Source organism: Gobio gobio (assembly GCF_949357685.1).
Source record: "Gobio gobio genome assembly, chromosome: 3".
In the NCBI taxonomy this organism is placed as follows: domain Eukaryota; kingdom Metazoa; phylum Chordata; class Actinopteri; order Cypriniformes; family Gobionidae; genus Gobio; species Gobio gobio.
Window position 1 is genome coordinate 52,001,496 of NC_137099.1, and position 21,791 is coordinate 52,023,286.

The window sequence follows — 21,791 nt, forward strand, 5'->3', positions numbered from 1 at the left end:
AATTCACATAGCCTACTATATTTATAAAAAAGAACAGTGAACATGAGTTTAAAAGTGGGTAATTAAAAAGAAATTAAGAGCCACAAAACTGTATATTAAATTCTTTTTATTTTAGGTACACTTGGGTAGGCCTACATTAAAACAGAACCTATCTCTATATTTCAAATGCATACAATTATGTTAAATACAGTACAATTTTGATACACTTATTCTAAAACATAAAAAGTATATTGGATGATGTTCAGCAATTTTCAGTAAAGGACAAGCATTTCTTGCGATTTAGCCGACCGTCATTCAGACTCTGTCCGTTTTCATGGAGGCTTTTTCCTCCAGGGGCATCTGAGCTTTGATTCATGCCCCGGATGATGCATTATATTTCGTCACTATCTCTGTTATCTTAACGACAAGCATATATGCGATACCGGGCAGGATCGACTGGAAAAAGTCGAAAGTCCCGGGGGAAAAAAATTGATTCTTGGCCTTGAGAACCGATTTTGAATCGACCACATTTTAAAAAACGATTAATCAAAAAAACGATTTTTTTTGCCCAGCCCTAATTCAGACCAAACTTGGTACATGTCATCACAAGCATGACCTGAGGCTACATGCTGTGTTTCGACCTAAGAAAAATGGCAATGTTTGCTTCTAACTTCTGAACGGTTTGCCCAAAGTGGTCTTGTTAGATTCGGGTCGGCATGCCGAGTCGAAATGATATCCAATTTTCTCATATCGGTCATTTAGAATTTTGTAATAAAATGTGTTTTGTGAAGTTACAAAGCTCGGTATGGGTCATCAGCACGATGCCCTGAAGGAGCCTGAGAAGTTTTGAGCCAGCGCCACCAAGTGGTAAAATCAAATATTCAAATGCTTATAACTTTGGATTTCAGGGATGAATTTTCATCTCCTTAGATTCCTCAATCTTTGCCGAGTTCAACAATATCAAACATGCTAGGTTTCCGTTAGTCCGATCAAGACGGAACCACCGTAGGAAAATCTGAATCATAGCGGGATGTCTAAACCAATGAGATCAAATGTCTTTTATGGTTTTTCTTGTTGAGCACCCATTTTGAGCAACAAATCGTTTTTCCGTTGCCGTGCTTTGGATCTGTTTTTTTCATTTTATGTGTGCTCATAAATATAAATGTCTATAACTTCTAAACGAAATGAGATATTTTTACGAAATTTGACACGCTTATGTATGGGGGCATTCCGAGGCCACACACAAGAAGCGGTGGGACTAATCCACTTGCTGGCGCTATAATTGAACAAAACATGAAATTGGCTCTAACTACCGGACTGTTCAAAATTGACATGCAGTGTCTTTGTGTCAGTTGCTATCATAGTCCATTATGACATTGGTGTACCTTGAAAAACATGACGAAATAGATCCAATGGTTTTGCAATATTGCTATATTTTACAAACGCATTGGCATATCATTACGAAACTCAAAGGTATGTGTCTTCGGCATCATGCCCTGAAGGTACTCAAAAGGTTTCAGGGCAGCACCGCCTTGTGGTCAAAAGTTGTAATTAAATTATATTATAAGGAATTTAAACCCATAATTACAACCCATGGTAGTATTTATGGGTTTTCAACCTTTTTGCTTAAAATTGTCCCAATGCCTTTATTTACTCATGTTTGCAGTTTCTACTTAACTTAATACTAAAAGCATATATTTTAGCAGGCCCGTTAACTTAAGTTTGAATAAATGTCCTGCTGCAATGTGAACGATTTAACATGTTATATTACTGTGTCCCAGTAAATGTAAGAAAATGTTCAGTGGAGGTTTAAACCCTGATGATGCCTGTGCCCGAATCCCACCCTCTGCTCCATCTATATAAGATCTCTGCTTCACCGCCTCAAGTCAGATTTGGATTTTCCCCATCTGATGAGGAGAGCTTAAACCCTCGCAGACATCCAGCGGTCACTGCAGCAGCGCGAGGAGGGTAAGCATCTTTCTCTAATGCTTTCACTGATGTTAAATTAATACTGTAGATTGAGGGTTGTGCAATGTTTATGCAACACTATAACCTGTTTGTGTGTATATGCTGTTCTCTCTATAATCTGTTACTGATAAGTGAAAAACATGCTGATAAAGTGTTACAGCCACATTGTATTAATCAGATTTGTATGTGTTAATAAGGGCTAATTTAATAAAAAGACAAGGTACAGACAAAATCACATATTCATATAAATGATATAGCCATATACATTTCATACATGACACATTGGAATATAAACAAATTAAAGCTACACCTTCTAAAAAGAGTTTTATTTCTGAAAGATTCTGTTTAGACATACCTTAAAGTCTAGGCCACAAAAAAACCTATTGAACATTTAAGCATTATTATTCTGAACTAGGGCTGTCAAAAGATTAATCGTGATTAATCGCATCCAAAATAAAAGTTTGTGTTTACATAATATATGTGTGTGTACTCTATTAATTATTATTTATATATAAAAACACACACAAGCATGTATATATTTAAGAAAAAAATATTATTTTTATATATAAAACATTTATATTTATATATATTATAGATTATATAAATGTATATACATGCAAATATTTCTTAAATATATACATGAATGTGTGTGTATTTTTATATAAATAATAATTAACAGAGTACACACACATATATTATGTAAACACAAACTTTTATTTTGGATGCGATTAATCGCGATTAATCTTTTGACAGCCCTATTCTGAACATAACAGTGACTCTTAAAGTCACTAAATTCTGTTACGAAGGTGTAAGTCCTGATACAAGCCAAGTACACTTCTTCTCTTATTCATTGTTTTTGCCTTTTTAGGGAGAAAACCTGTCAGAAGATGACTGACAATGCTGTCTTTGAGCATGATCAAATCACTGAAGAGACGGGCAGGAATGGGATGTCTTTGTCAAAGGTCATCGCCATGGAGCCCATGAAAAAGCAACACGGAGCCACTGTCAGCTTCCACAGCATCCGGTATAGAGTAGATCAGAGGAGCGGACCCATCTGTAACAGGACAACAGTCCAGAAAGAGATTCTGGTAGATCTCAAGTGAGTCAATCTCATGCACAGAGCGAGAGAGCAAAATAATATGGTTCAGGGCTCATTTAGTCTCTTTAATCTGGTAAAAGATCATTCTCCATTGGGTTTTGGCAACATCTTTTTCAGTTAAGCTTCCAAAATAATGATGGTCTTATAAGCTTATCAGATCATCATTAATTCTATTGAAGAATTATTAATCCTTGTTATTGCATCATAGGACATTTAAAAGGTTCTCTATGAGAAAACGTCTTCTATGATAATATAGGAATTAAAAATAAATAAAATGATAATAATATAGGAATTTTAAAAGGTTCTCCTATGACAGCATAAAAACTTAAACATCTTATATGATAATTTAGGAATTAAAAAAAAATAATAATAATATAGGAATTTTAAAAGGTTCTCCTATGACAGCATAAGAACTTAAACATCTTATATGATAATATAGGAATTAAAAAAAATAATAATAATATAGGAATTTTAAAAGGTTCTCCTATGACCAGGGGTTTTCTCAGAGAATAAAAAAATCTCAGAGAATAAAAAGACAAAGCAAAAATTGATAAAGTCTAAACGGTTTCATTTCTAAATGTTTCTCTCCTTTCTTGCCGTATACATACTTTCCAGGATTGTATATGTTTGCTTAGTTTTTCTCACTATAGTCCCCTTCATCTTGCTCACTGGGGTTGTAAGGCAGTATTATTAACGCAGTACGTGAGCTGCTTATATACATTCATTGTGAAAGTTGCTTATACAAATAATTTTTAATTGAAAATGTTCTTCTTCAGGTTCATCCAACATTAAGTATAGCCAATTTAAGTTGGGAAAACAATATGTTGTATTTATAATGTCACACTTACTATTTATCTAACAGTTTAAATGTTTTTTCATACATAAAAATAGATGGATTTTAGGAAGGGGGTCCCTCATAAAGGTTCATCATATTTGGGGGTCCTTGTCGTCATAAAGTTTGAAAACCCCTGTCCTAGACATCACAAGAACTTAAACATCTTATATGATAGGAATGTAAAAAATAATAAAAATAAATATATAATAATAATATAGGAATTTTAAAAGGTTCTCCTATAACATCATAAGAACTTGAACATCTTCTATGATAACATAGGAATCGTAAAATGCTTTGACAGGAGTTTTCAATCTGGAGTGCTTGGGTGTCTTTGGAAAAATTGAGAGAGAAAAATAGATTTGCAAAATGTATTTCAGAATGTATTGTTGCCAAAGATAAATTAAGGTATTAGTAGTAGTAGTATCTGATGTATTGTGACTATTTTTTGGCAGCCTAGTTTATAACCATAAGAAATCAAATATTTCCTATATATATATATATATATATATATACACTCTAAAAAAAAGGTTCTATATGGCACCAAAAATGGATCTTCGTAGTAATCATAGAGGAACCACTTTTGGTGCTAGATAGAACCATATCTTAACATGTTCTGTATATGGTAGCGGTGCTATATAGCACCTTAGTCAAAGAACCGGTGAAGAACCACTGAAGCACCAAATTTGGTGCTATATAGCACTTAAAAAGGTTCCCCTATGATTACGAGCCAAGAACCATTTTTGGTGCCATATATATTTGATTCACAATGTGATCATCATATTTCGGGGTCCTTGGCATCAAAAAGTTTGAAAAAAAGTTTGTTCGGTGGCATCATATGAATCTCAACAAATTCACAGGAATGTAAAAAATTATCCTATGTCATCATGAAACATACAAAAATTCTCTTGTGGTATCGCATGAACTTTAAAAGGCTTTTTCTCTGGCTTCGGGGGAACTTCAGTAGGTTCTCCTATGCATGGCACGAGGCTGTATAAAACCCTTTACTTGTGCTGCATTACATGTGTTCACCAGAACAATGGATAGCAGAAAACCAGAATGCTTCTCCTAAAGGCGCTAAGTGAGCTTGACATTTCCCAGAACCGAGCGCATAGTTTCTTTGGACATTCTCTCTATAGTGTTAGTGTCAATTATATGATATTATGAATGGGTTTGTGAGTCTAATCTCTTGATCTCTTGGCTTGCAAATCCACCAGGGTTAAATGCAGTCAAGTGTGATCTTGACCTAATAAAAGGCCTAGTTGAACTGCGGGTCTCGGGCGGCATCACCTAGATGACCTACTTTTAACCGTCTTATAGTTTGATAACCTCTTGATAATTTCAGATCTTTTGTAATGACAATTCGATGGATTGCTTAGATGAGCAGACTAGCACAGTAACATCTGTGCAATAAGTGTGTCTCATTTTTTCCACCGGGCACGATGAATTCCACAGCAAGTGACATGAACATAATCTCATTTTTATCTCCCTTTTCAGTGGGATCATGAGACCTGGTTTAAATGCTATTTTGGGTCCTACGGGAAGTGGCAAATCTTCGTGAGTACATATTTAACAAATTCACATCTTAAGATATCAGTGCCAAAGTGGATTCCAGATTGAAGGGGAGATTATGTTTGTTTAACAAGCTTTTGGACTATCTTTCCTGACAGCTTCCTCCGGTAATGCGGAATCAGATAAATGTTAATGCAACATATTATCATTGTTTTTCTCTCGATCTCTCAGGTTTTTGGATGTACTTGCAGCCAGGAAGGATCCTGCAGGTCTTTCGGGAGAAGTGCTCATCAATGGAGCCCTACAGCCGCCTAATTTCAAATGTCTTTCTGGTTATGTTGTCCAGGTACAATGCATGCATGATATGAGCACTATATGAGAAGAAAATTAGTGCTTCGTATGCCATCTTAAAGACTGTTTATGCGTAAATGCTTAGGTATATTCAGCATTGAATTCCCGAGCAATATATTATACACAATGTTTGTGTTAAGGATGATATTGTGATGGGCACTCTAACAGTGAGAGAGAACCTCCGTTTCTCGGCTGCGCTGCGTTTGTCCTCCCAAGTCAGCGCAAGGGAGAAGGAGGCAAGAGTCAACCACCTCATCTCAGAGCTGGGCCTCAACAAAGTCGCAGATGCAAAGGTGAAATAGCATTTCTTGTCCAGGCATAAATTAGGTGTATCAAGTTTACTCATTTATTTAAGTAGATACAAATAACCAAAGACTACCAGAAAGCTGTTACTTCCTTCATAAACATTAAAGGGATCCCATGGTGTTGAGACTTGAATGGCTTAATATAACATAAATGATGTGTCTTACTGAAATATGTAGTTGAAAACCCATGAAAGATCCACATTATTTAAAAAATCCATTATATATTTGAACAATGGGCGGCGCCATTTCGTTTGCGTTCTAGGTTGATGACGTAGAATGGTTGCACTCGGCAATACAACTGGCTCTACCCGTAGCTATTTTTACCACAACAAAAATGTTTCAGAGGTAAACAAAACCAATCAATTGCTTTGTAATTGCATTTAAAACACACGTGCACACAAACGCTCTCACACACATTACACACCAACAAATCGGCACGCGCGTACACGCTCACACACACATACATACATCTGGCGAAAATGTGCACGGGTGAACCGTGGACTTGTGTAAGTTTATGTTATGTCAATGTAAGTTTATTTAATCTGTAAACATCCGCGTTTGCATGACAGTGGCTGTATTGAGTGCTTTTGCAAAACGTAAATGTAAGAACTTATCCGAGATGATGATTAATATGAATTATTATTATTATTATACTAAGTTATGATTACAAATTACTTTATATGAATGTGTTTTAATGTATTTTCATCCGCCAGGACGTAAAAGGTTGACTTGGTTGACTCCACGCAGCATTCTATTTCAACCACCATTTTTAAAAATATGTTGCGGTGCGTGCAGTAAGAGTTGTTTGCTTTTCGAATCAACAAAGGAGTTTTAAAAATACGGCGATGATGTTCAGGCTTTATTAAGCTTATATGCGGAGGACGAAATCCAGCGGGAACTGGAAAATTGCGTGCAGTCCTAATTTACCTGACTAATTGGCCTAATATTCACGGTACTTTAGACCCTGATGGAAACGCAGACAGCAACATGTCTGGGGGGAAAAAAGTTCCTGGGACAAATCGTTTTTTTGTTCTTCGGCTTATGAAGCCCCTCCTTCTGAAAAGCACAATGTGCTCTGATTTGTCGGCTGAATCAGTGTGTTGTGATTGGTCAACCGCTTCAAGCGTTTGGGAAATGTCACGCCCCTTACCATAACGGGGAGTTTTAAAGGGATAGTTCACCCAAAAACGAAAATGTGATGTTTTTCTGCTTACCCCTAAGGCATCCAAGATGTAGGTGTCTTCGTTTCTTCAGTAGAACACAAATGAAGATTTTTAACTCCAACCTTTGCTGTGTGTCACTCATACAATGCTTGTCAATGGGGTCGAATTCTATTAGAGTAAAAAAAACATGGACAGACAACTTCAAATGAAACCCCGCGGCTCGTGACGACACATTGATGTCTTAAGACACGAAACGATCGGTTTCTGAGAGAAACCGAGCGGTATTTATGCAAATATATCACCTCATATCAGACGAACGCTTCAGCTCTCCAGACTGCCATCACTTCTCGTGTGTGAGGTCAAAATTCCGGCCGGGTCATAGATATGTATACATAGATACCTCATTCGAGCGATCCACGCCATGATCTACGCAGGCACTAATGAGATATCTATGTATAAATCTATGACCCGGCCGGAATTTTGACCTCACACACGGGAAGTGATGGCAGTCTGCAGAGCTGAAGGGTTCATCTGATATGAGGTGATATGAAGTATCATAGATTCTGTAAAACGGTAACCAATAGACTAGGCTACTATAATGACGCTGGCTTGAAACCGCTCCGTTTTGTCTCAGAAACCGATCGTTTCGTGTCTTAAGACATCAATGTGTCGTCACGAGCCGCAGGGTTTAATTTGAAGTTGTCTGTCCATGTTTTTTTTACTCTAATAGAATTAGACCCCATCGACAAGCATCATATGAGTGACACACAGCAACGGTTGGAGTTAAAAATCTTCATTTGTGTTCTACTGAAGAAACGAAGACACCTACATCTTGGATGCCTTAGGGGTAAGCAGAAAAACATCACATTTTTGTTTTTGGGTGAACTATCCCTTTAACACACCACTAATGCTACACAACCAGGCCTTGCCCTTTTTGTTTTGTGTATGCCTTGGGCAGGAATTATTGAAATGAGGAATATTGTGACATGTTCTTTCCCGGAAGAAAACTCTACATGACTACAATGGAGGCGTTTCAGGGAGTTCAGAAACAGAGTGCACTGATATAGAGAATAACTCCGGTCGGAGTCACTTTGTGCTTTGTAACTTTGCAGACCTTTTTCATGCTCAAACAGCAACATTACACTCTGAAGAAATAAAAAAATGTAGAAAAAGCATAATAGGTCCTCTTTAAATGATCCTGTAGTGTTACAAAATAAGTAATTTTTGATGTAATATTCCATGTAGTCTTTACAAAAGATATAGACCGTAAGCGTGCACGTTTGTCTGTATAGGTGGGCACGCAGCTTATCCGTGGTATCTCGGGTGGGGAGAGGAAGAGGACCAGCATTGGGATGGAGCTGATCATAGACCCCTCTGTGCTCTTTCTGGATGAGCCCACCACCGGTTTGGATGCCAGTACAGCTCATTCTGTGCTTCTGCTTTTGAAGAGGCCAGTATATTCAAAACATCCATCCATTGTCATCTCATAGACTACTTAAATCAGAAGGGGATAAAAAGTAAAAAATAAAAAGTATATGTGCTTTCAGTTATCACACACTACCTTTCAAAAGTTTGGGGTCAGTCTGATTTTATAAGACATTTATTTGATGAAAAATACTGTAAAAAACTGTGAAATATTATAATTTAAAATAACTTTTCTATTCGGATATATTATAAGATGTTATTTATTCCTGTGATGTCAAAGCTGAATTTTCAGCATCATTACTCCAGTCTTCAGTGTCACATGATCCTTCAGAAATCATTCTAATATGCTTGTTTGTGGCTCAAGAAATATTTATAATTTTCAATGTTGAAAACAGTTGTGCTCCTTCATATTTTTGTGGAAACCGTGAAACATTTAATGCGATTTCTTTGATGCATAGGAAGTTCAAAATAACTTTTTATATATGTATTTGAAATAGAAATCTTTTGTAAGATTATTCAAGTCGTTACCGTCACTTTTGATCAATTGAATGCGTCTTTGCTGAATAAAAGTACCAATTTCTTTAGAAAAAAAATCGTACTGACCCCGGTAGTGCAGATATGATCTCAGTGATGTTGTTTTATCATCTCAACACTGGGTCTGTTTGTTTTCAGAATGGCCGATCAGGGACGCACCATCATCATCTCCATTCATCAGCCGCGGTACTCCATCTACCAGCTCTTCGACAGCCTCAGCCTGCTGGCCAATGGCAAACAAGTCTATCACGGACCCGCTCAAGAGGCTCTAGACTACTTTGCCAACATTGGTAGCATAAATTACTGATATGAAAACCTAAAAAGTTTATAAATATGCTTTAAAGCAGCACTAGGTAGGTTTTGCTCTCGGGGTCCCCCTACAGTTGGGAAACAGTATTGTCCTCTACTACTGTCGTAAACTGTCATTCTACATAAGGGGATTTATCGCACGTGCATTTATCGACATGACAACCATGATAGCCCTGAACACTGCAGGAGGAGTTCACATGCAGGTGTTCTGCTTGCGTCGCGTGTGAAATGTCTTCATCCCAGGTACAGTGGCATATGTTTCAGCATGTCATATGAATATAATTTCATGGGTTTTATTTTTTTTCAAACGCCAAATGATCGCGATGCTCACGTTTACAAGCCAGCGTCGTTAAAGTAGCCTAGTCTATTGGTTCCCGTTTTACAGAATCTATGATACTTCAATTCAATATTTGAGTGGTAGGTAATAACCATATATCGTCAATATTATAATATCAAGCTACCATAGATGAATCTGCAAATTTGAAAAATCGATTTACATTATAGCTTGAGGCATGACAAATAAACAAATATCACAGACATGTTAGGTATCCTAAAATATGATTTTGTACGTCTTAGGTATTTACTTGCAAGAATGTAGCCCCTCCTCCTCCAGCTCACGCCAACGAGCAAACGCTGGCCCAATGTTGATCCTCGTCCTGCCTTTAATCCCATCACTTTCTCGTTTCCTCTTTTTGCTTTCCTCCGACAAAACCTTTGCTTTCTTATTTTTCTGTGCTGCTTCGGCCATGACTATAACATTCGGCAAACAAACGATAGTTGGGTTCGCACGTCCGAATTAAAGGAAGTGGGGGTGGAAGTGACGTATATGCCGTAAAGCAGTCGAATTTTGTAGTTCTTTTTGTTCTCGGGTTACTACCCGAAACTCGAAGTTTAAAAGTACAATTAAAAACGATACAGACCCCGTCAGGCTATGGCAGACGTGTCATTCAACCTATTGTAAGTCGATGTATCATCACAAGAGACTTGAAAATATATTATGAAGGTTGAAAAGTTACCTAGTGCTGCTTTAAAAACTAGAGTTGAAAGAGCTGAACTTTAAGGTGTCACTTTCTTCTAAGATGTGACTATTCTGCAGGAGCACAATTCTTTAAATACTAACATCTTCTTGAATGAAACTTAATGGTGTTTGTTTTTTCAATGATATCTTAGGATATCCTTGTGAAGCTCATAATAACCCAGCTGATTTCTTCCTGGACGTCATTAATGGCAGCTCCGCACCTGTCAATGTGACAAAGATTCAGAATAATGGAGGTACTTAGTTACACTTCTATTTAAGTGGAGTTGCAGGAGTCCGATTCGCTTGTTGAGTGATTTCCTCGTCAGATATATAATGTAAAATGTGCCAAAAATGGCAATTTTTTTTCTTATTTCTTTCAAGTTAATAACCATAGAACTTGGCTATAAACAATTAAAGAGAAGTTTTGTATCAGTGGTGCATTGTGACCACTTAAATCAACTTGCATTATACACTATGTGTGATATCATTGACAGGTTTCGAGTTTGAAGCGGCTGCCGTCAGCCAGCAGTGTATCGAGGATGAGCTGGTGGACAAGTACAGAAACTGTAGTTATGCACGGGTCATCAAAGCAGAGCTGGAACGCATCATCCGGGCCAAAGACAACAATATCAGAACCAAATGTCACGCCATCACCTACAACAGCTCTTTCTTCCACCAGCTCCACTGGGTGTTATGGAGAACCTTCTGGAATCTAATGCTGAACCCACAGACTTCAGTCGCGCAGGTACCACAGTGATCTTATGGACTGCATGTCTGTCTATGAAATATGTCTATTGTAGTATTCTAAACTATTTACATTTTTGTTACCTAATAATAATATTATGGGGGGAGTAATATATTATATTACTATTTCATGCATTCTGACTTATTTACACTGTTAAAGAGCTGATTCTCATTCTAAACATGGACGAAATTTAAAAAAAAGAGGTGGACGTATGACGGAGTATTTTTGTGCCAAATATACTCAAGTTTTGGAAAGTTTTTTTCGAGTATGGCCATGTATTACGTCATAAAGGGCGGAATTCTTTGAATGGGCATTTCTTCCAGAAGAGCGCGCGCACACATCAACCAGAGTGAGAGCAAGAGCGCACCCATCAACGAGCTCTGTTTGGGTTACGGAAGCCATTGACGTCGCAGTCATTTTGACCACGAAATCAACAATGTCACTAAAGAAGTGTGTTTATGGTTGTGAGGTAAAGATGACCTTGTTCAGCTTCCCAAATAACCCAGCGTTAAGGAAACAGGGGATGCAGTTTGTTTTTCCGGAGCAGCAACAAGTTCTGCAAGTGTGTTTGTTTGTTCCCGGTCATGAGTCGAAAACGTGTGTGTGTGTGTGTGTGTGTGTGTGCGCGCGTGCGTCATAGGTCTGTGTGCTTGAGTGACTATTTAGCTCTGCCCACTGCACGCCTTCACAAGTTTTTTTTTCGGAAAGAATTGAGACAGCGTATCTGTCTTTTATAAATATGATAACTAAAGACTCTTGGGAGATATGAAGGATGCAATAATATTCTATAGGTACTCAAGATTAACATGAGATTGGCAGAAACTGAGTGTGTTATGTCCCCTTTAAATGTATGATCCCAAAACCCTAAAAATAAAATGAGAAATTCTATAAATACAAAGTAAAAATATTAATTATTTGGTAAAATAATATATATATATATATATATATATATATATATAATTATTATTATTGAAATTCAAATGACATTTTTTTTATTTACAATGACATTAAATGTATGACCCCAAAACCAAAGAATAGAATACATTTTTTTAACATATTTTTTTTAAAAGAATACAAAAGAGTCATTTAAATAAAAAAATATAATTATAAATAATGTAATATATATATATATATATATATATATTAGGGATGCAACAATACAGTTAGACCACGGTTCAATACATACCTCGGTTTTTAACCACGGTTTTCGGTTCGGTTCTGATGGCTTGTCACATCAGTTTTTTGCTATTCTATTCTTAAGCGACAGGAACAGCAAGAGGTTAAAGAGAAAAAAGACTATTTTTTAATTGCAATACTCAAATTCAAAAGAATTGAAAAACCTTACTTAAACTTAAAACTTTACTTATTGAACCGTGAAGGCCGTACCGAACGGTTCAATATTATATTGAGAATTGTGGCATCCCTAATAAATATATATATTATATATAATATATATATATTATATATATATATATATATATAATTATCATGTATTCAAAGATTTAAATTTTTAAATTATCATAATTTTCAACTGCAATATTTATTAGATTTTTGTTACTGTAATTATATATATATATATAATTAGTAACAAGAATTGAATTATTGCAATTTTTATGGCTGAATGCATGAGAATTTAATTATAAAAAATGTCACAATGCGAAATCTTCTTAATGTTTTTATGCAAAACATGTAATTTCTTTGATGTAACCTGGGCATGTTTTCATGAGATCCAAGCGTTCGGCTTAGTTTGTAGGGTTCGATTACGCTAAACAAAGATGTGTTGCCCTAACAGTTTAGATTCAGGTTTTCCTCAAAAGACACTTTATGGAGACTTTAGATGCTCATTAACCACCAAATGCCATCAGAGGAGCCCTCGATTTAGACATTATTAACAGCTGGTTGCTCCTAGAGGCTTTCGGCTAATTTCTCGAGGTCAGAGCTTAGCGGATTTGGTGACTGTTGTGACTCTGGTCTCGCCCTCCTCATAGATCTGAAGTGATATCATCTCTGGCCACGCAGTGTGGATAAATGTTTCACCAGTATAACAGAATAGTGTCTTCCAGACCATCACCTGACTGGAGTTAAGTTCAGTGCTGGCGCCTCAAGGGGTGAAGGGTGGTTTCTTGTCCAGCTCTGCAGTATTTGCGTAGCCTTTTACCTTGGGAACGACCTTCACACTGCAGACACTCATAAACTGTCAAAAGATTATTGTCAAACTCACTCGCTCTCACTCTTTCTGCCGATTACCTTTATTGAGTAAATTATGCTAAGATGTTCTGAGCGGTGTTTAGCACCTTGCGCTTGCTATATTCTGGGTGGTTGGTGCTAAATGGTTGCTAGGATGTTTTGGGTGGTTGCTAGGTGGTTTAATTCAAAAGCAATTTGTGGTCCATTTGATTTGCCGCTAGCTATTTCCTAATCTTCTTTTGTTGACATATTTCTCCAGTTACATTCAAAATAATATCTTAATGAAAGCATGTTTATTTGTTATTGAAGTAATGTATGCCAGTTTTAGAGTACACTGCTTGAATTATGAACATTATTTTTTGCAGTTGGCAGTCACGACCCTCATGGCTGCCATAGTTGGTGCCATCTTCTATGGAGTCAAAGATGACCAGAGTGGCATACAAAACAGGTGAGTAACTCTTCTCCTGCGGGGCATCAAGTAACTTTATTTTAATAAAGTGCAAATAGTGCACCTTGTTGGCAAGGGCTATTCGCTCTAGCTTCACCTAACAATGCCTGGCCAAATAAGATAAAAAAAACACGTGTATATTGTAATGTTTTTGTGATGTAGTAGTCAGTAAAGTGTAAGGCTTAGGGATCTAGGTTTTGACCCGATCGACGCGGTTCGAATCCGCCTTTTGCCGAGCTCGCTCTTCTCCCTTTCCCCGTCACATATCACATCGTAAAGGCATTTACTTTAAATCAAAATTAAAGGGGTCATAAACTGCGTTGTTTTATTGTTTTATGATGTTTCCTGAGGTGCAATGTTAGAATGCTTTTTACATAAAAAATGGTCATAATTTAGAAATAAAAGGCATTTTTCCTACCCTGATTTTAGCCCTCTGCTCTGTATTGGGGATAGGGTTAGGGGTAGGTGTAGGGAGGGCTTTTATTGTCCCATCAAGGCGGCATCCATTTAATAATTTTAATAAATATAATAATTTACACTCTGTAATAATTATTGCATCCTGTTAATGTACAACTGTACTGAGGTGGGAATATGTATCTGTCAAAATAAAGTATAAATTGCATGTAATTACTATTTACACGGCCATTCATATATACATGGCTTAAATATCATCTGTCGCTAAGAAAATGTTATTTTCACTGTGTTCATTTTCAATATGCGGCTGAAACGGGTAGTTTTTTCAACAAATTTTTCAACATTAACATTTTAATATAACATTATAGTCATTATGGCCTTTAGAAAAAAGTTTTTTGAGGAGGTGGGGTAGCGCACTATTATAGGCCCCTGTGGCGTGGCCTAAGCTTTTGTCCTTAATGGCATTTTTTCCCTTACATTACTTTTACTTTTATACTTTAAGTAGTTTTGAAACCAGTACTTTTACTGGAGTAAAAAGCTTGAGTTGATACTTCAACTTCTACAGAAGTCTTTTTAAACCCTAGTATCTATACTTCTACTTGAGTAATGAATGTGAATACTTTTGACACCTCTGTATATTAGTGCTGGGGGAAAAATGTATCGCATCCAAAATAAAAGTTTGTGTTTATATAATATATGTGTGTGTACTGTGTATGATTATTATGTATATATACACAAATGCATGTATATATTTAAGAAATATTTGCATGTATATATAATTTATCTTATATATAAATATAGTTTTTTATAAAAATATAAAAAAAAACTTAAATATATACATGCATGTGTGTGTACTTGTATATACATTATAATTATACACAGTACAAGTGGCTGGGTGGTTAATAACAAATTTGTCTGTGGTGTGACAAACTCAGAACACATTTAATTTCGACTTTACAGGGACATTTTACACAAAAGTGATAAGGAAATTACTTGGCTATTTTACATAAAATTAATTAGAAGTAATGCATAGACATAATTTGTTGAATATTGAATGTGATATTGAAACCAACTAATTTAGCATCACAAACAAATATTAACTTGATAAGAAATTAGTTATATGCAAATTACACCGCTCTGGTTTTGAGTCAAACATACAAAAAACATTGTGTCAATCAAAATGAGTCCAAAAAAAAAATCAGCCAATTTTTATGCAGATGACCACCGAGTAAAATGCATGTGCTCACTTTGTGTTGTTTATATTACTTCCATGCAAATGTCACGATTTTCTTTCCAGGTTTGGTGTCTTGTTCTTCATCACAACGAATCAGTGTTTCAGCACACTCTCCGCTGCCGAGCTCTTCATCACGGAGCGCAAACTGTTTATGTATGTACTTCAACACATGTTTGCCCTTCAGAAAAGACTCATAAATATTTTCTTTGCTAGTATTGAGTATCAAATGCTTGTGTACTGTATGATGCAAGCTGTCAGCCGCACATACATAATGAGTAACTGAAAAGTAGTGTTTGTGGAGTGATGTTATTTCTGTTTTTGAGCACATCCCTATAAGGCCTCTAAATTCTGTGTAAAGATTCAGTGCGGCAGAAAACCCAGTCCCTCATATCAAAATGCAGTTCTGATGCAGTCCAGTGTTTTTGTTAATTATTATTTTTAATTATAATTTTAATTAATTTATTTTATTTTATTATAATTAAAATAATATAATAAAGATTTTTTTCTATATTTATTATTATTTTATATTATAATTGTAATAGATTTTATTATAATTAAAATAATATAATTTAAAACATTCTAAATGTATAAGAAAAAGTGTGTGTGTGTATATATATATATATATATATATATATATATATATATATATATATATATATATATATATATATATATATATATATATATATATATATATATATATATATATATATATATATATATATATATATATATATATATAAAATAAGTATATTTTTAGGATTTAACACATGCTTTCATGTTTCAATATTTATTATTAATTATTTTATATTATAATTGTAATGTATTTACTTTATGATTATTCAAATAATATAATTAAAAAAATATATCATTAAAAATGTATATTTGGAGTATATTTTTTTAAGATTTCATTTTCATACATGATTCCATGTTTCTATATTTATTATTTATATTACTATTTATTTATTTTATATACTTACAATAATATAATTTAAAAAATGAAAAATATATAATTAAAAATTTATATTTTAAGTATATTTAAGATTTAACACATAATTTCATGTTTATATATAAATTATTTTATATTATAATTGTAATTTATTTACTTTATAATTATTAAAATAATATAATTAAAAAACAAAAAATATATCATTTTTATATTATAAATGTAATTTATTTTATTATAATTAAAATAATATAATTTAATTTATTTATTACAATGAATTGTAATTTATTTATTTTATGTTAATTAAATTATAATTTAAAAAATGTTATATATTTAATTTAAAAATATATAATCAAAAATGAATATTTTAAGTATATTTTTATGTTTCTATATTTATTTTTTATAAAAACATTATTTTTGTACTCTGTGCTCCATTCTGTATAAACTGACCTTTTTGTGGTATATATGCCGACTGTGCCTCCTCGGCTCTGTAAAGTAGCAGTTTTTTCCTCTTTTTGCAGTCATGAATACACAAGTGGATACTACAGAGTGTCTGTCTACTTCCTGTCCAAGATCCTGTCTGACATCATCACTCAGCGCACGATCCCTACCATACTCTTCACCTGTGTTGTTTACTTCATGATCGGTAAACATCACACACGATTAAACCTTAAAGAGACAGCACATGATGGCTCACTTGAACATCCATATGTTTTCTGTAACCCACACTATCTACATTTAGCCTACAAATTAGGACAAATCATATCACGTCAAATGTTTTAAAGGGGTGGTTGAGTATGATTTGATTTTTTAAACTTCAGTTAGTGTGTAATGTTGCTGTTTGAGCATAAACAACATCTGCATAGTTACAACGCTCAAAGTTCAAAGCAAAGGGAGATATTTTCTTTGAAAGAAATTGCTTTTTAAGGACTACAACAAACGGCTGGTAGGGACTACACAAGCTTCGTCAGTGTAGTGACATTAGTGGCATCACTAACCCTGAAATTTACATAAACCCCACCCCCGGGAACACACAACAAAGGGGGTGAGATTCTCATGACAGAATATGCTAATCAATGACTTGAAGATAGTTAACTCCACATCAGCTACATAAATTCATCAACTAACCATTCAAAAACGTCCCGTCTCATTCTACATGTTGCCACTTCTTTTTGAGTCTCTCCATCATTGTCCAACTCCGGTTTGAACATAAAAGGCTAAACAGTTTCATTGCCTGTCTGCATGCGGTTATCAGAGCTGCTAACTGGAGTTCTTGAAGCTCCGCCCCATGAGCAGCAGCTCATTTGCATTTAAAGGGACACTCTCAAAAAGTGACAATTTTAACATGCTATAAGAAAGGATCTGTGGGGTATTTTGAGCTAAAACTTCACACACACACTCTGGGGACATCAGAGACTTATTTTACATCTTGTAAAAAGGGGCAATCAACCACCCCTTTAACATTTTCCAAATGTCTTTGTTTTGCAGGGCTAAAGCCCACAGCGTCAGCGTTCTTCATCTTCATGCTGACAGTGATTCTGGTGGCTTGTACGGCGGCGGCCATGGCCATGGCCATCTCAGCTGACCAATCAGTGGTGGCAGTGGCCAACATCTTCATGACCATCAGCTTCATCTTCATGATGGCAAGTACATACCGCAGAACAAGTGTTTTTACTGCAGAGAAGGCCTGTTCTTTTAACTTGAGCTGAATGTGTGTCCAGATCTTCTCTGGTCTGCTGGTTAACCTGAAGAGCGTCATGGACTGGCTGTCCTGGTTGAAGTATCTCAGCATCCCTCGCTATGGGCTTGAGGTATCAACTTTCACTTCCTACTTCTGAGCCACCAAACGACTTTCTGTTGAGCTAACATGCTTATGATGGTTGGTCTAATGATTTGAACAGGCTCTGGAGATAAATGAGTTTGTGGGGCTGAGTTTTTGCGGAAACGTCTCTGCTGTGATGAGCAGCCCTGCCCCAGACATCCTCATGTATGTACAAATATATGTTGATAGATGTGGACTGCTAATCTCCACATAAACTTGGTTTTAAAAGCGTAGAATTGTGTATTTTGTGACAGTTTTTCTTCTATAAAACAATGTTGTTAAATGCTAGCAAGTAGGTCTCTAAATTAGATACTTATTTATCAGAGTGATTTCTGAAGGATCATGTGATAGTAAAGACTGGAGTAATGATGCTGAAAATACAGCTTTGTATTTGTTGTACTTCATATTTTGGTACATTATATGTTACAGGTGCACAGGAGAACAGCATCTGGCGTTCCAAGGAATCGATTACTCCTCCTGGGGTTTATGGCAGAACCACGTAGCGCTTACAGTCATGACTTTGGTCTTTCTCATCATCGCTTACATCAAGCTCAGATTCATTCATAAGTTTTCATAAAGGTTCCGATTTGTGTTGGATTTTAGCTTTATGAATCACAGATTAAAAAGGAAGCTGTGCTTTCACTGCTGATTTAATTCCAAAACTGGCCCTATTTACGTTCCAAATACACATGACTGGTCTTACAATGAACAATTATAATGCACATTATTTTTCCAGTCTGATCAACATCAGTGTTTCCCCTACAATTTTCAGCGCCACTGCAAAATCTTCACATGATCAGTAATATCACGACATTCACTTACACACTGTAAAGGAGAAAGAGATTGACGATGGCCAGAGAACTAAACAAAAATGTAGTCTGCTTACACTTTCACAATATCACAGGGCTGTGATATTAATCTTTTTTTTCGCTTCCAAGGATTAAAAAAAGAAGATATGAGGTAAAACTATTATAAACTATGCTCGCGCATCGTCTAGCACAACTTCCTTCCCTTCACAGCGCGCGCTGTCATTTCTCCTCAAACGTGCATTTAACGTCAGATTCAGCACAATCCGTGATTGTTGGCAAATGCACTCTCCACTTTGGCTAAATTGCAGAACGTGTTTGATTAAATGAAAAGCACAATAATCCGCGCAATAGACGCTGTTTCCAAGTTCAAGGCAGGCGTGTGTGTGTGTGTGTGTACGCACGCTGCGAAACGGACCGAATTGCACATATGCTTCGTGTGCGCGACTAAACCATCAAATACACAACAAAATAGCCTATATGTCAAAATGACAGGCTTGGAGAGTATTCACTTAAACACAGTTTAGCTTAAATGGGCGTAAAAGGGAGAATGATTTTAGATCTGCGTCTTAAAGGGGCAGCATCTAATAAACTTGGTGACGATTGAGCCATAATGTGAATCAAAACAACAATATATTTGATTAATAAAAAAAACCATCATGTAATAATATTTCCCAATATTAGGCTACTGTTTTTTCTGGTATTTTTGATTAAATAAATGCAGGCTTGATAAGCATGAGACTTTTTGCAAAAACATAAAATAGTATCCAAACACTATGGGGTTTTTTGTTGGGTTTTTTACATATTGCCCCTTTCTTACATTTGAGCCCTTGCCCCTTAGGAACTTTCTGCACGTCCCTGCAGGTTATTGAAGTAAAATAGGCTATAAGATAGTCACCTTTTAAACTAATGAAAAGCTTAATTTGGATTTTAATGTTCAAAATGTCTATTTCTATCCACAAAACTTGCCAGAAGTCATGGTTTATTGCATGCCCCCGGACCCCCCCGACGAGCGGCTTGGTAACAACCTCCGGCACGTAACAGCACCGCTGCTGGAAAAAATTCTAGGGGAAACACTGAACATGTATCTGCGTTTTCTTTCTTACTTTCTCTTTTTTTGGCGTTCACACCAAGAATGATAACTATATTAGCGTCCACACCAACACCAATACCTTGAGTTCGTCAATCAATTCATTATAAACAATATAACAAGAAAAAAGTGCCTATTTTCCCATTGATTTTTGTTGTTGTTGTAAAAGTCGTATAGGGTCTGTAATGACCCGAGGTGTGTAACAGTGTAAGTATATTTTTTCTGCACAACAATAATTGAATCTTTGAATTAATTCACCTTTATTCCACAAGGTGGCAATGTCTGATACACAATGATGAAGTGACGTTTCACTCATAGTTACTGCAGGCAGAAAACAACAGAATAGGAAGAATCAGCAAAACCTGAAATGGCTCAGTGATTTACTGCAGAGCAAGAACTGAACGCAGTCAAATATCACTGTCACTTGATGGTGGATCTGGTGAAGCTGTCGGCGTTCAAAATATTGATTTTGAAGATGTTGAAAATTATAGTTTTGAGATGGCGGATATGAGCCAGATGCTGAATGTACTGGGAAATGAGCTCTGACCAGGACAGTGATGATGGTATAAAACATCTGCTCAAACTGAACCCCAAGCTCCAAAAACAACAAAATATGCTTTATTTTATTCTTCTGTAAGTGTTTTATATTATCACAACAGGTAGAGATCCATCCGTGTTAGATATAGATCCGAATGTGTAATAATGATTGCCGAAACATTCATGCATTTAAGGGTTAAATGCTCAAGCAAGATGGATTCTGATTGTCCGTCAGTGTTTTTATAGTTCATTAGCTGGGAAAAAAGAACATGATTCCATTTCCAACGATATTGTTTCTCTGTGCCATTATTGTTATAGTTGTGGTGTGAACTCAGATATTCTTTTATATTTAATGATTTTTATAACCTGGTTGGTGTGAACGGGCCTTTAGAGAAGTAAAATGGGCTGTAATAAATCTTGGAGGATTGGTTCACTTTAAAATGAAAATGACCCCATGATTTACTCGTGACTTTCTTCTTTCTGACGAACACAATCAGAGTTATATTAAGAAATATCCTGACACTTCCAGGCTTTATAATGGTCCATTGAGTTTGAAGCTCAAAAAAGTGCATCCATCCATTATACCAGTACTCCACACGGCTCCAGGGGTTAAAGGGTTAGTTCACCCAAAATTGAAAATAATGTCATTTATTTCTCGCCCTCATGCTGTTCCACACCCGTAAGACCTCATCGGTTCATCTTCAGAACACAAATGAAGATATTTGTGTTGAAATATGAAGGCTCAGTGATGCTTAGGCATCAATGTAATTTACACTCTCAAGATCCATTAATGTACTAAAAACATATTTAAATCAGTCCATGTGAGTACAGTGGTTCAATATTAATATTATAAAGCCACGAGAATATTTTTCGTGCCCCAAAAAAAACTAAATAACGATTTATATAGTGATAACCGATTTCAAAACACTGCTTCATGAAGCTTCGGAGTGGAAATGAATCAGTGAGTCGAATCATGATTTGGACCACTGAATCGACTCACTGATTCGTTTCCACTCTGAATCTTCATGAACCAGTGTTTTGAAATCGGTTATCACTATATAAGTCGT

General features: G+C 35.7%; 1 protein-coding gene across 1 annotated transcript; it reads left to right on the top strand.

Annotated features, from left to right (window-relative positions):
- The first annotated feature begins 1,873 nt into the window (after nt 1-1,873).
- Nucleotides 1,874-21,011, top strand: abcg2d (ATP binding cassette subfamily G member 2 (JR blood group)). The gene is made up of 16 exons (XM_079812422.1): nt 1,874-1,947; nt 2,816-3,046; nt 5,376-5,435; nt 5,622-5,736; nt 5,882-6,034; nt 8,502-8,659; nt 9,307-9,458; nt 10,648-10,749; nt 10,990-11,240; nt 13,793-13,875; nt 15,587-15,676; nt 16,991-17,115; nt 17,958-18,112; nt 18,191-18,280; nt 18,371-18,456; nt 18,721-21,011. The coding sequence occupies exons 2-16, from the start codon at nt 2,835-2,837 to the stop codon at nt 18,866-18,868; spliced, it is 1,980 nt and encodes a 659-aa protein (XP_079668548.1). The 5' UTR covers nt 1,874-1,947; nt 2,816-2,834; the 3' UTR covers nt 18,869-21,011.
- The last annotated feature ends 780 nt before the right edge of the window (nt 21,012-21,791 follow it).

Bases quoted from the DNA above. Each gene is read 5' to 3' on its own strand.
- abcg2d (XM_079812422.1), top strand. From the start codon at position 2,835: ATGACTGACAATGCTGTCTTTGAGCATGATCAAATCACTGAAGAGACG. The intron at 11,241-13,792 runs GTACCACAGTGA...TATTTTTTGCAG, and splicing joins CACAGACTTCAGTCGCGCAG to TTGGCAGTCACGACCCTCAT. The intron at 15,677-16,990 runs GTATGTACTTCA...CTCTTTTTGCAG, and splicing joins ACGGAGCGCAAACTGTTTAT to TCATGAATACACAAGTGGAT.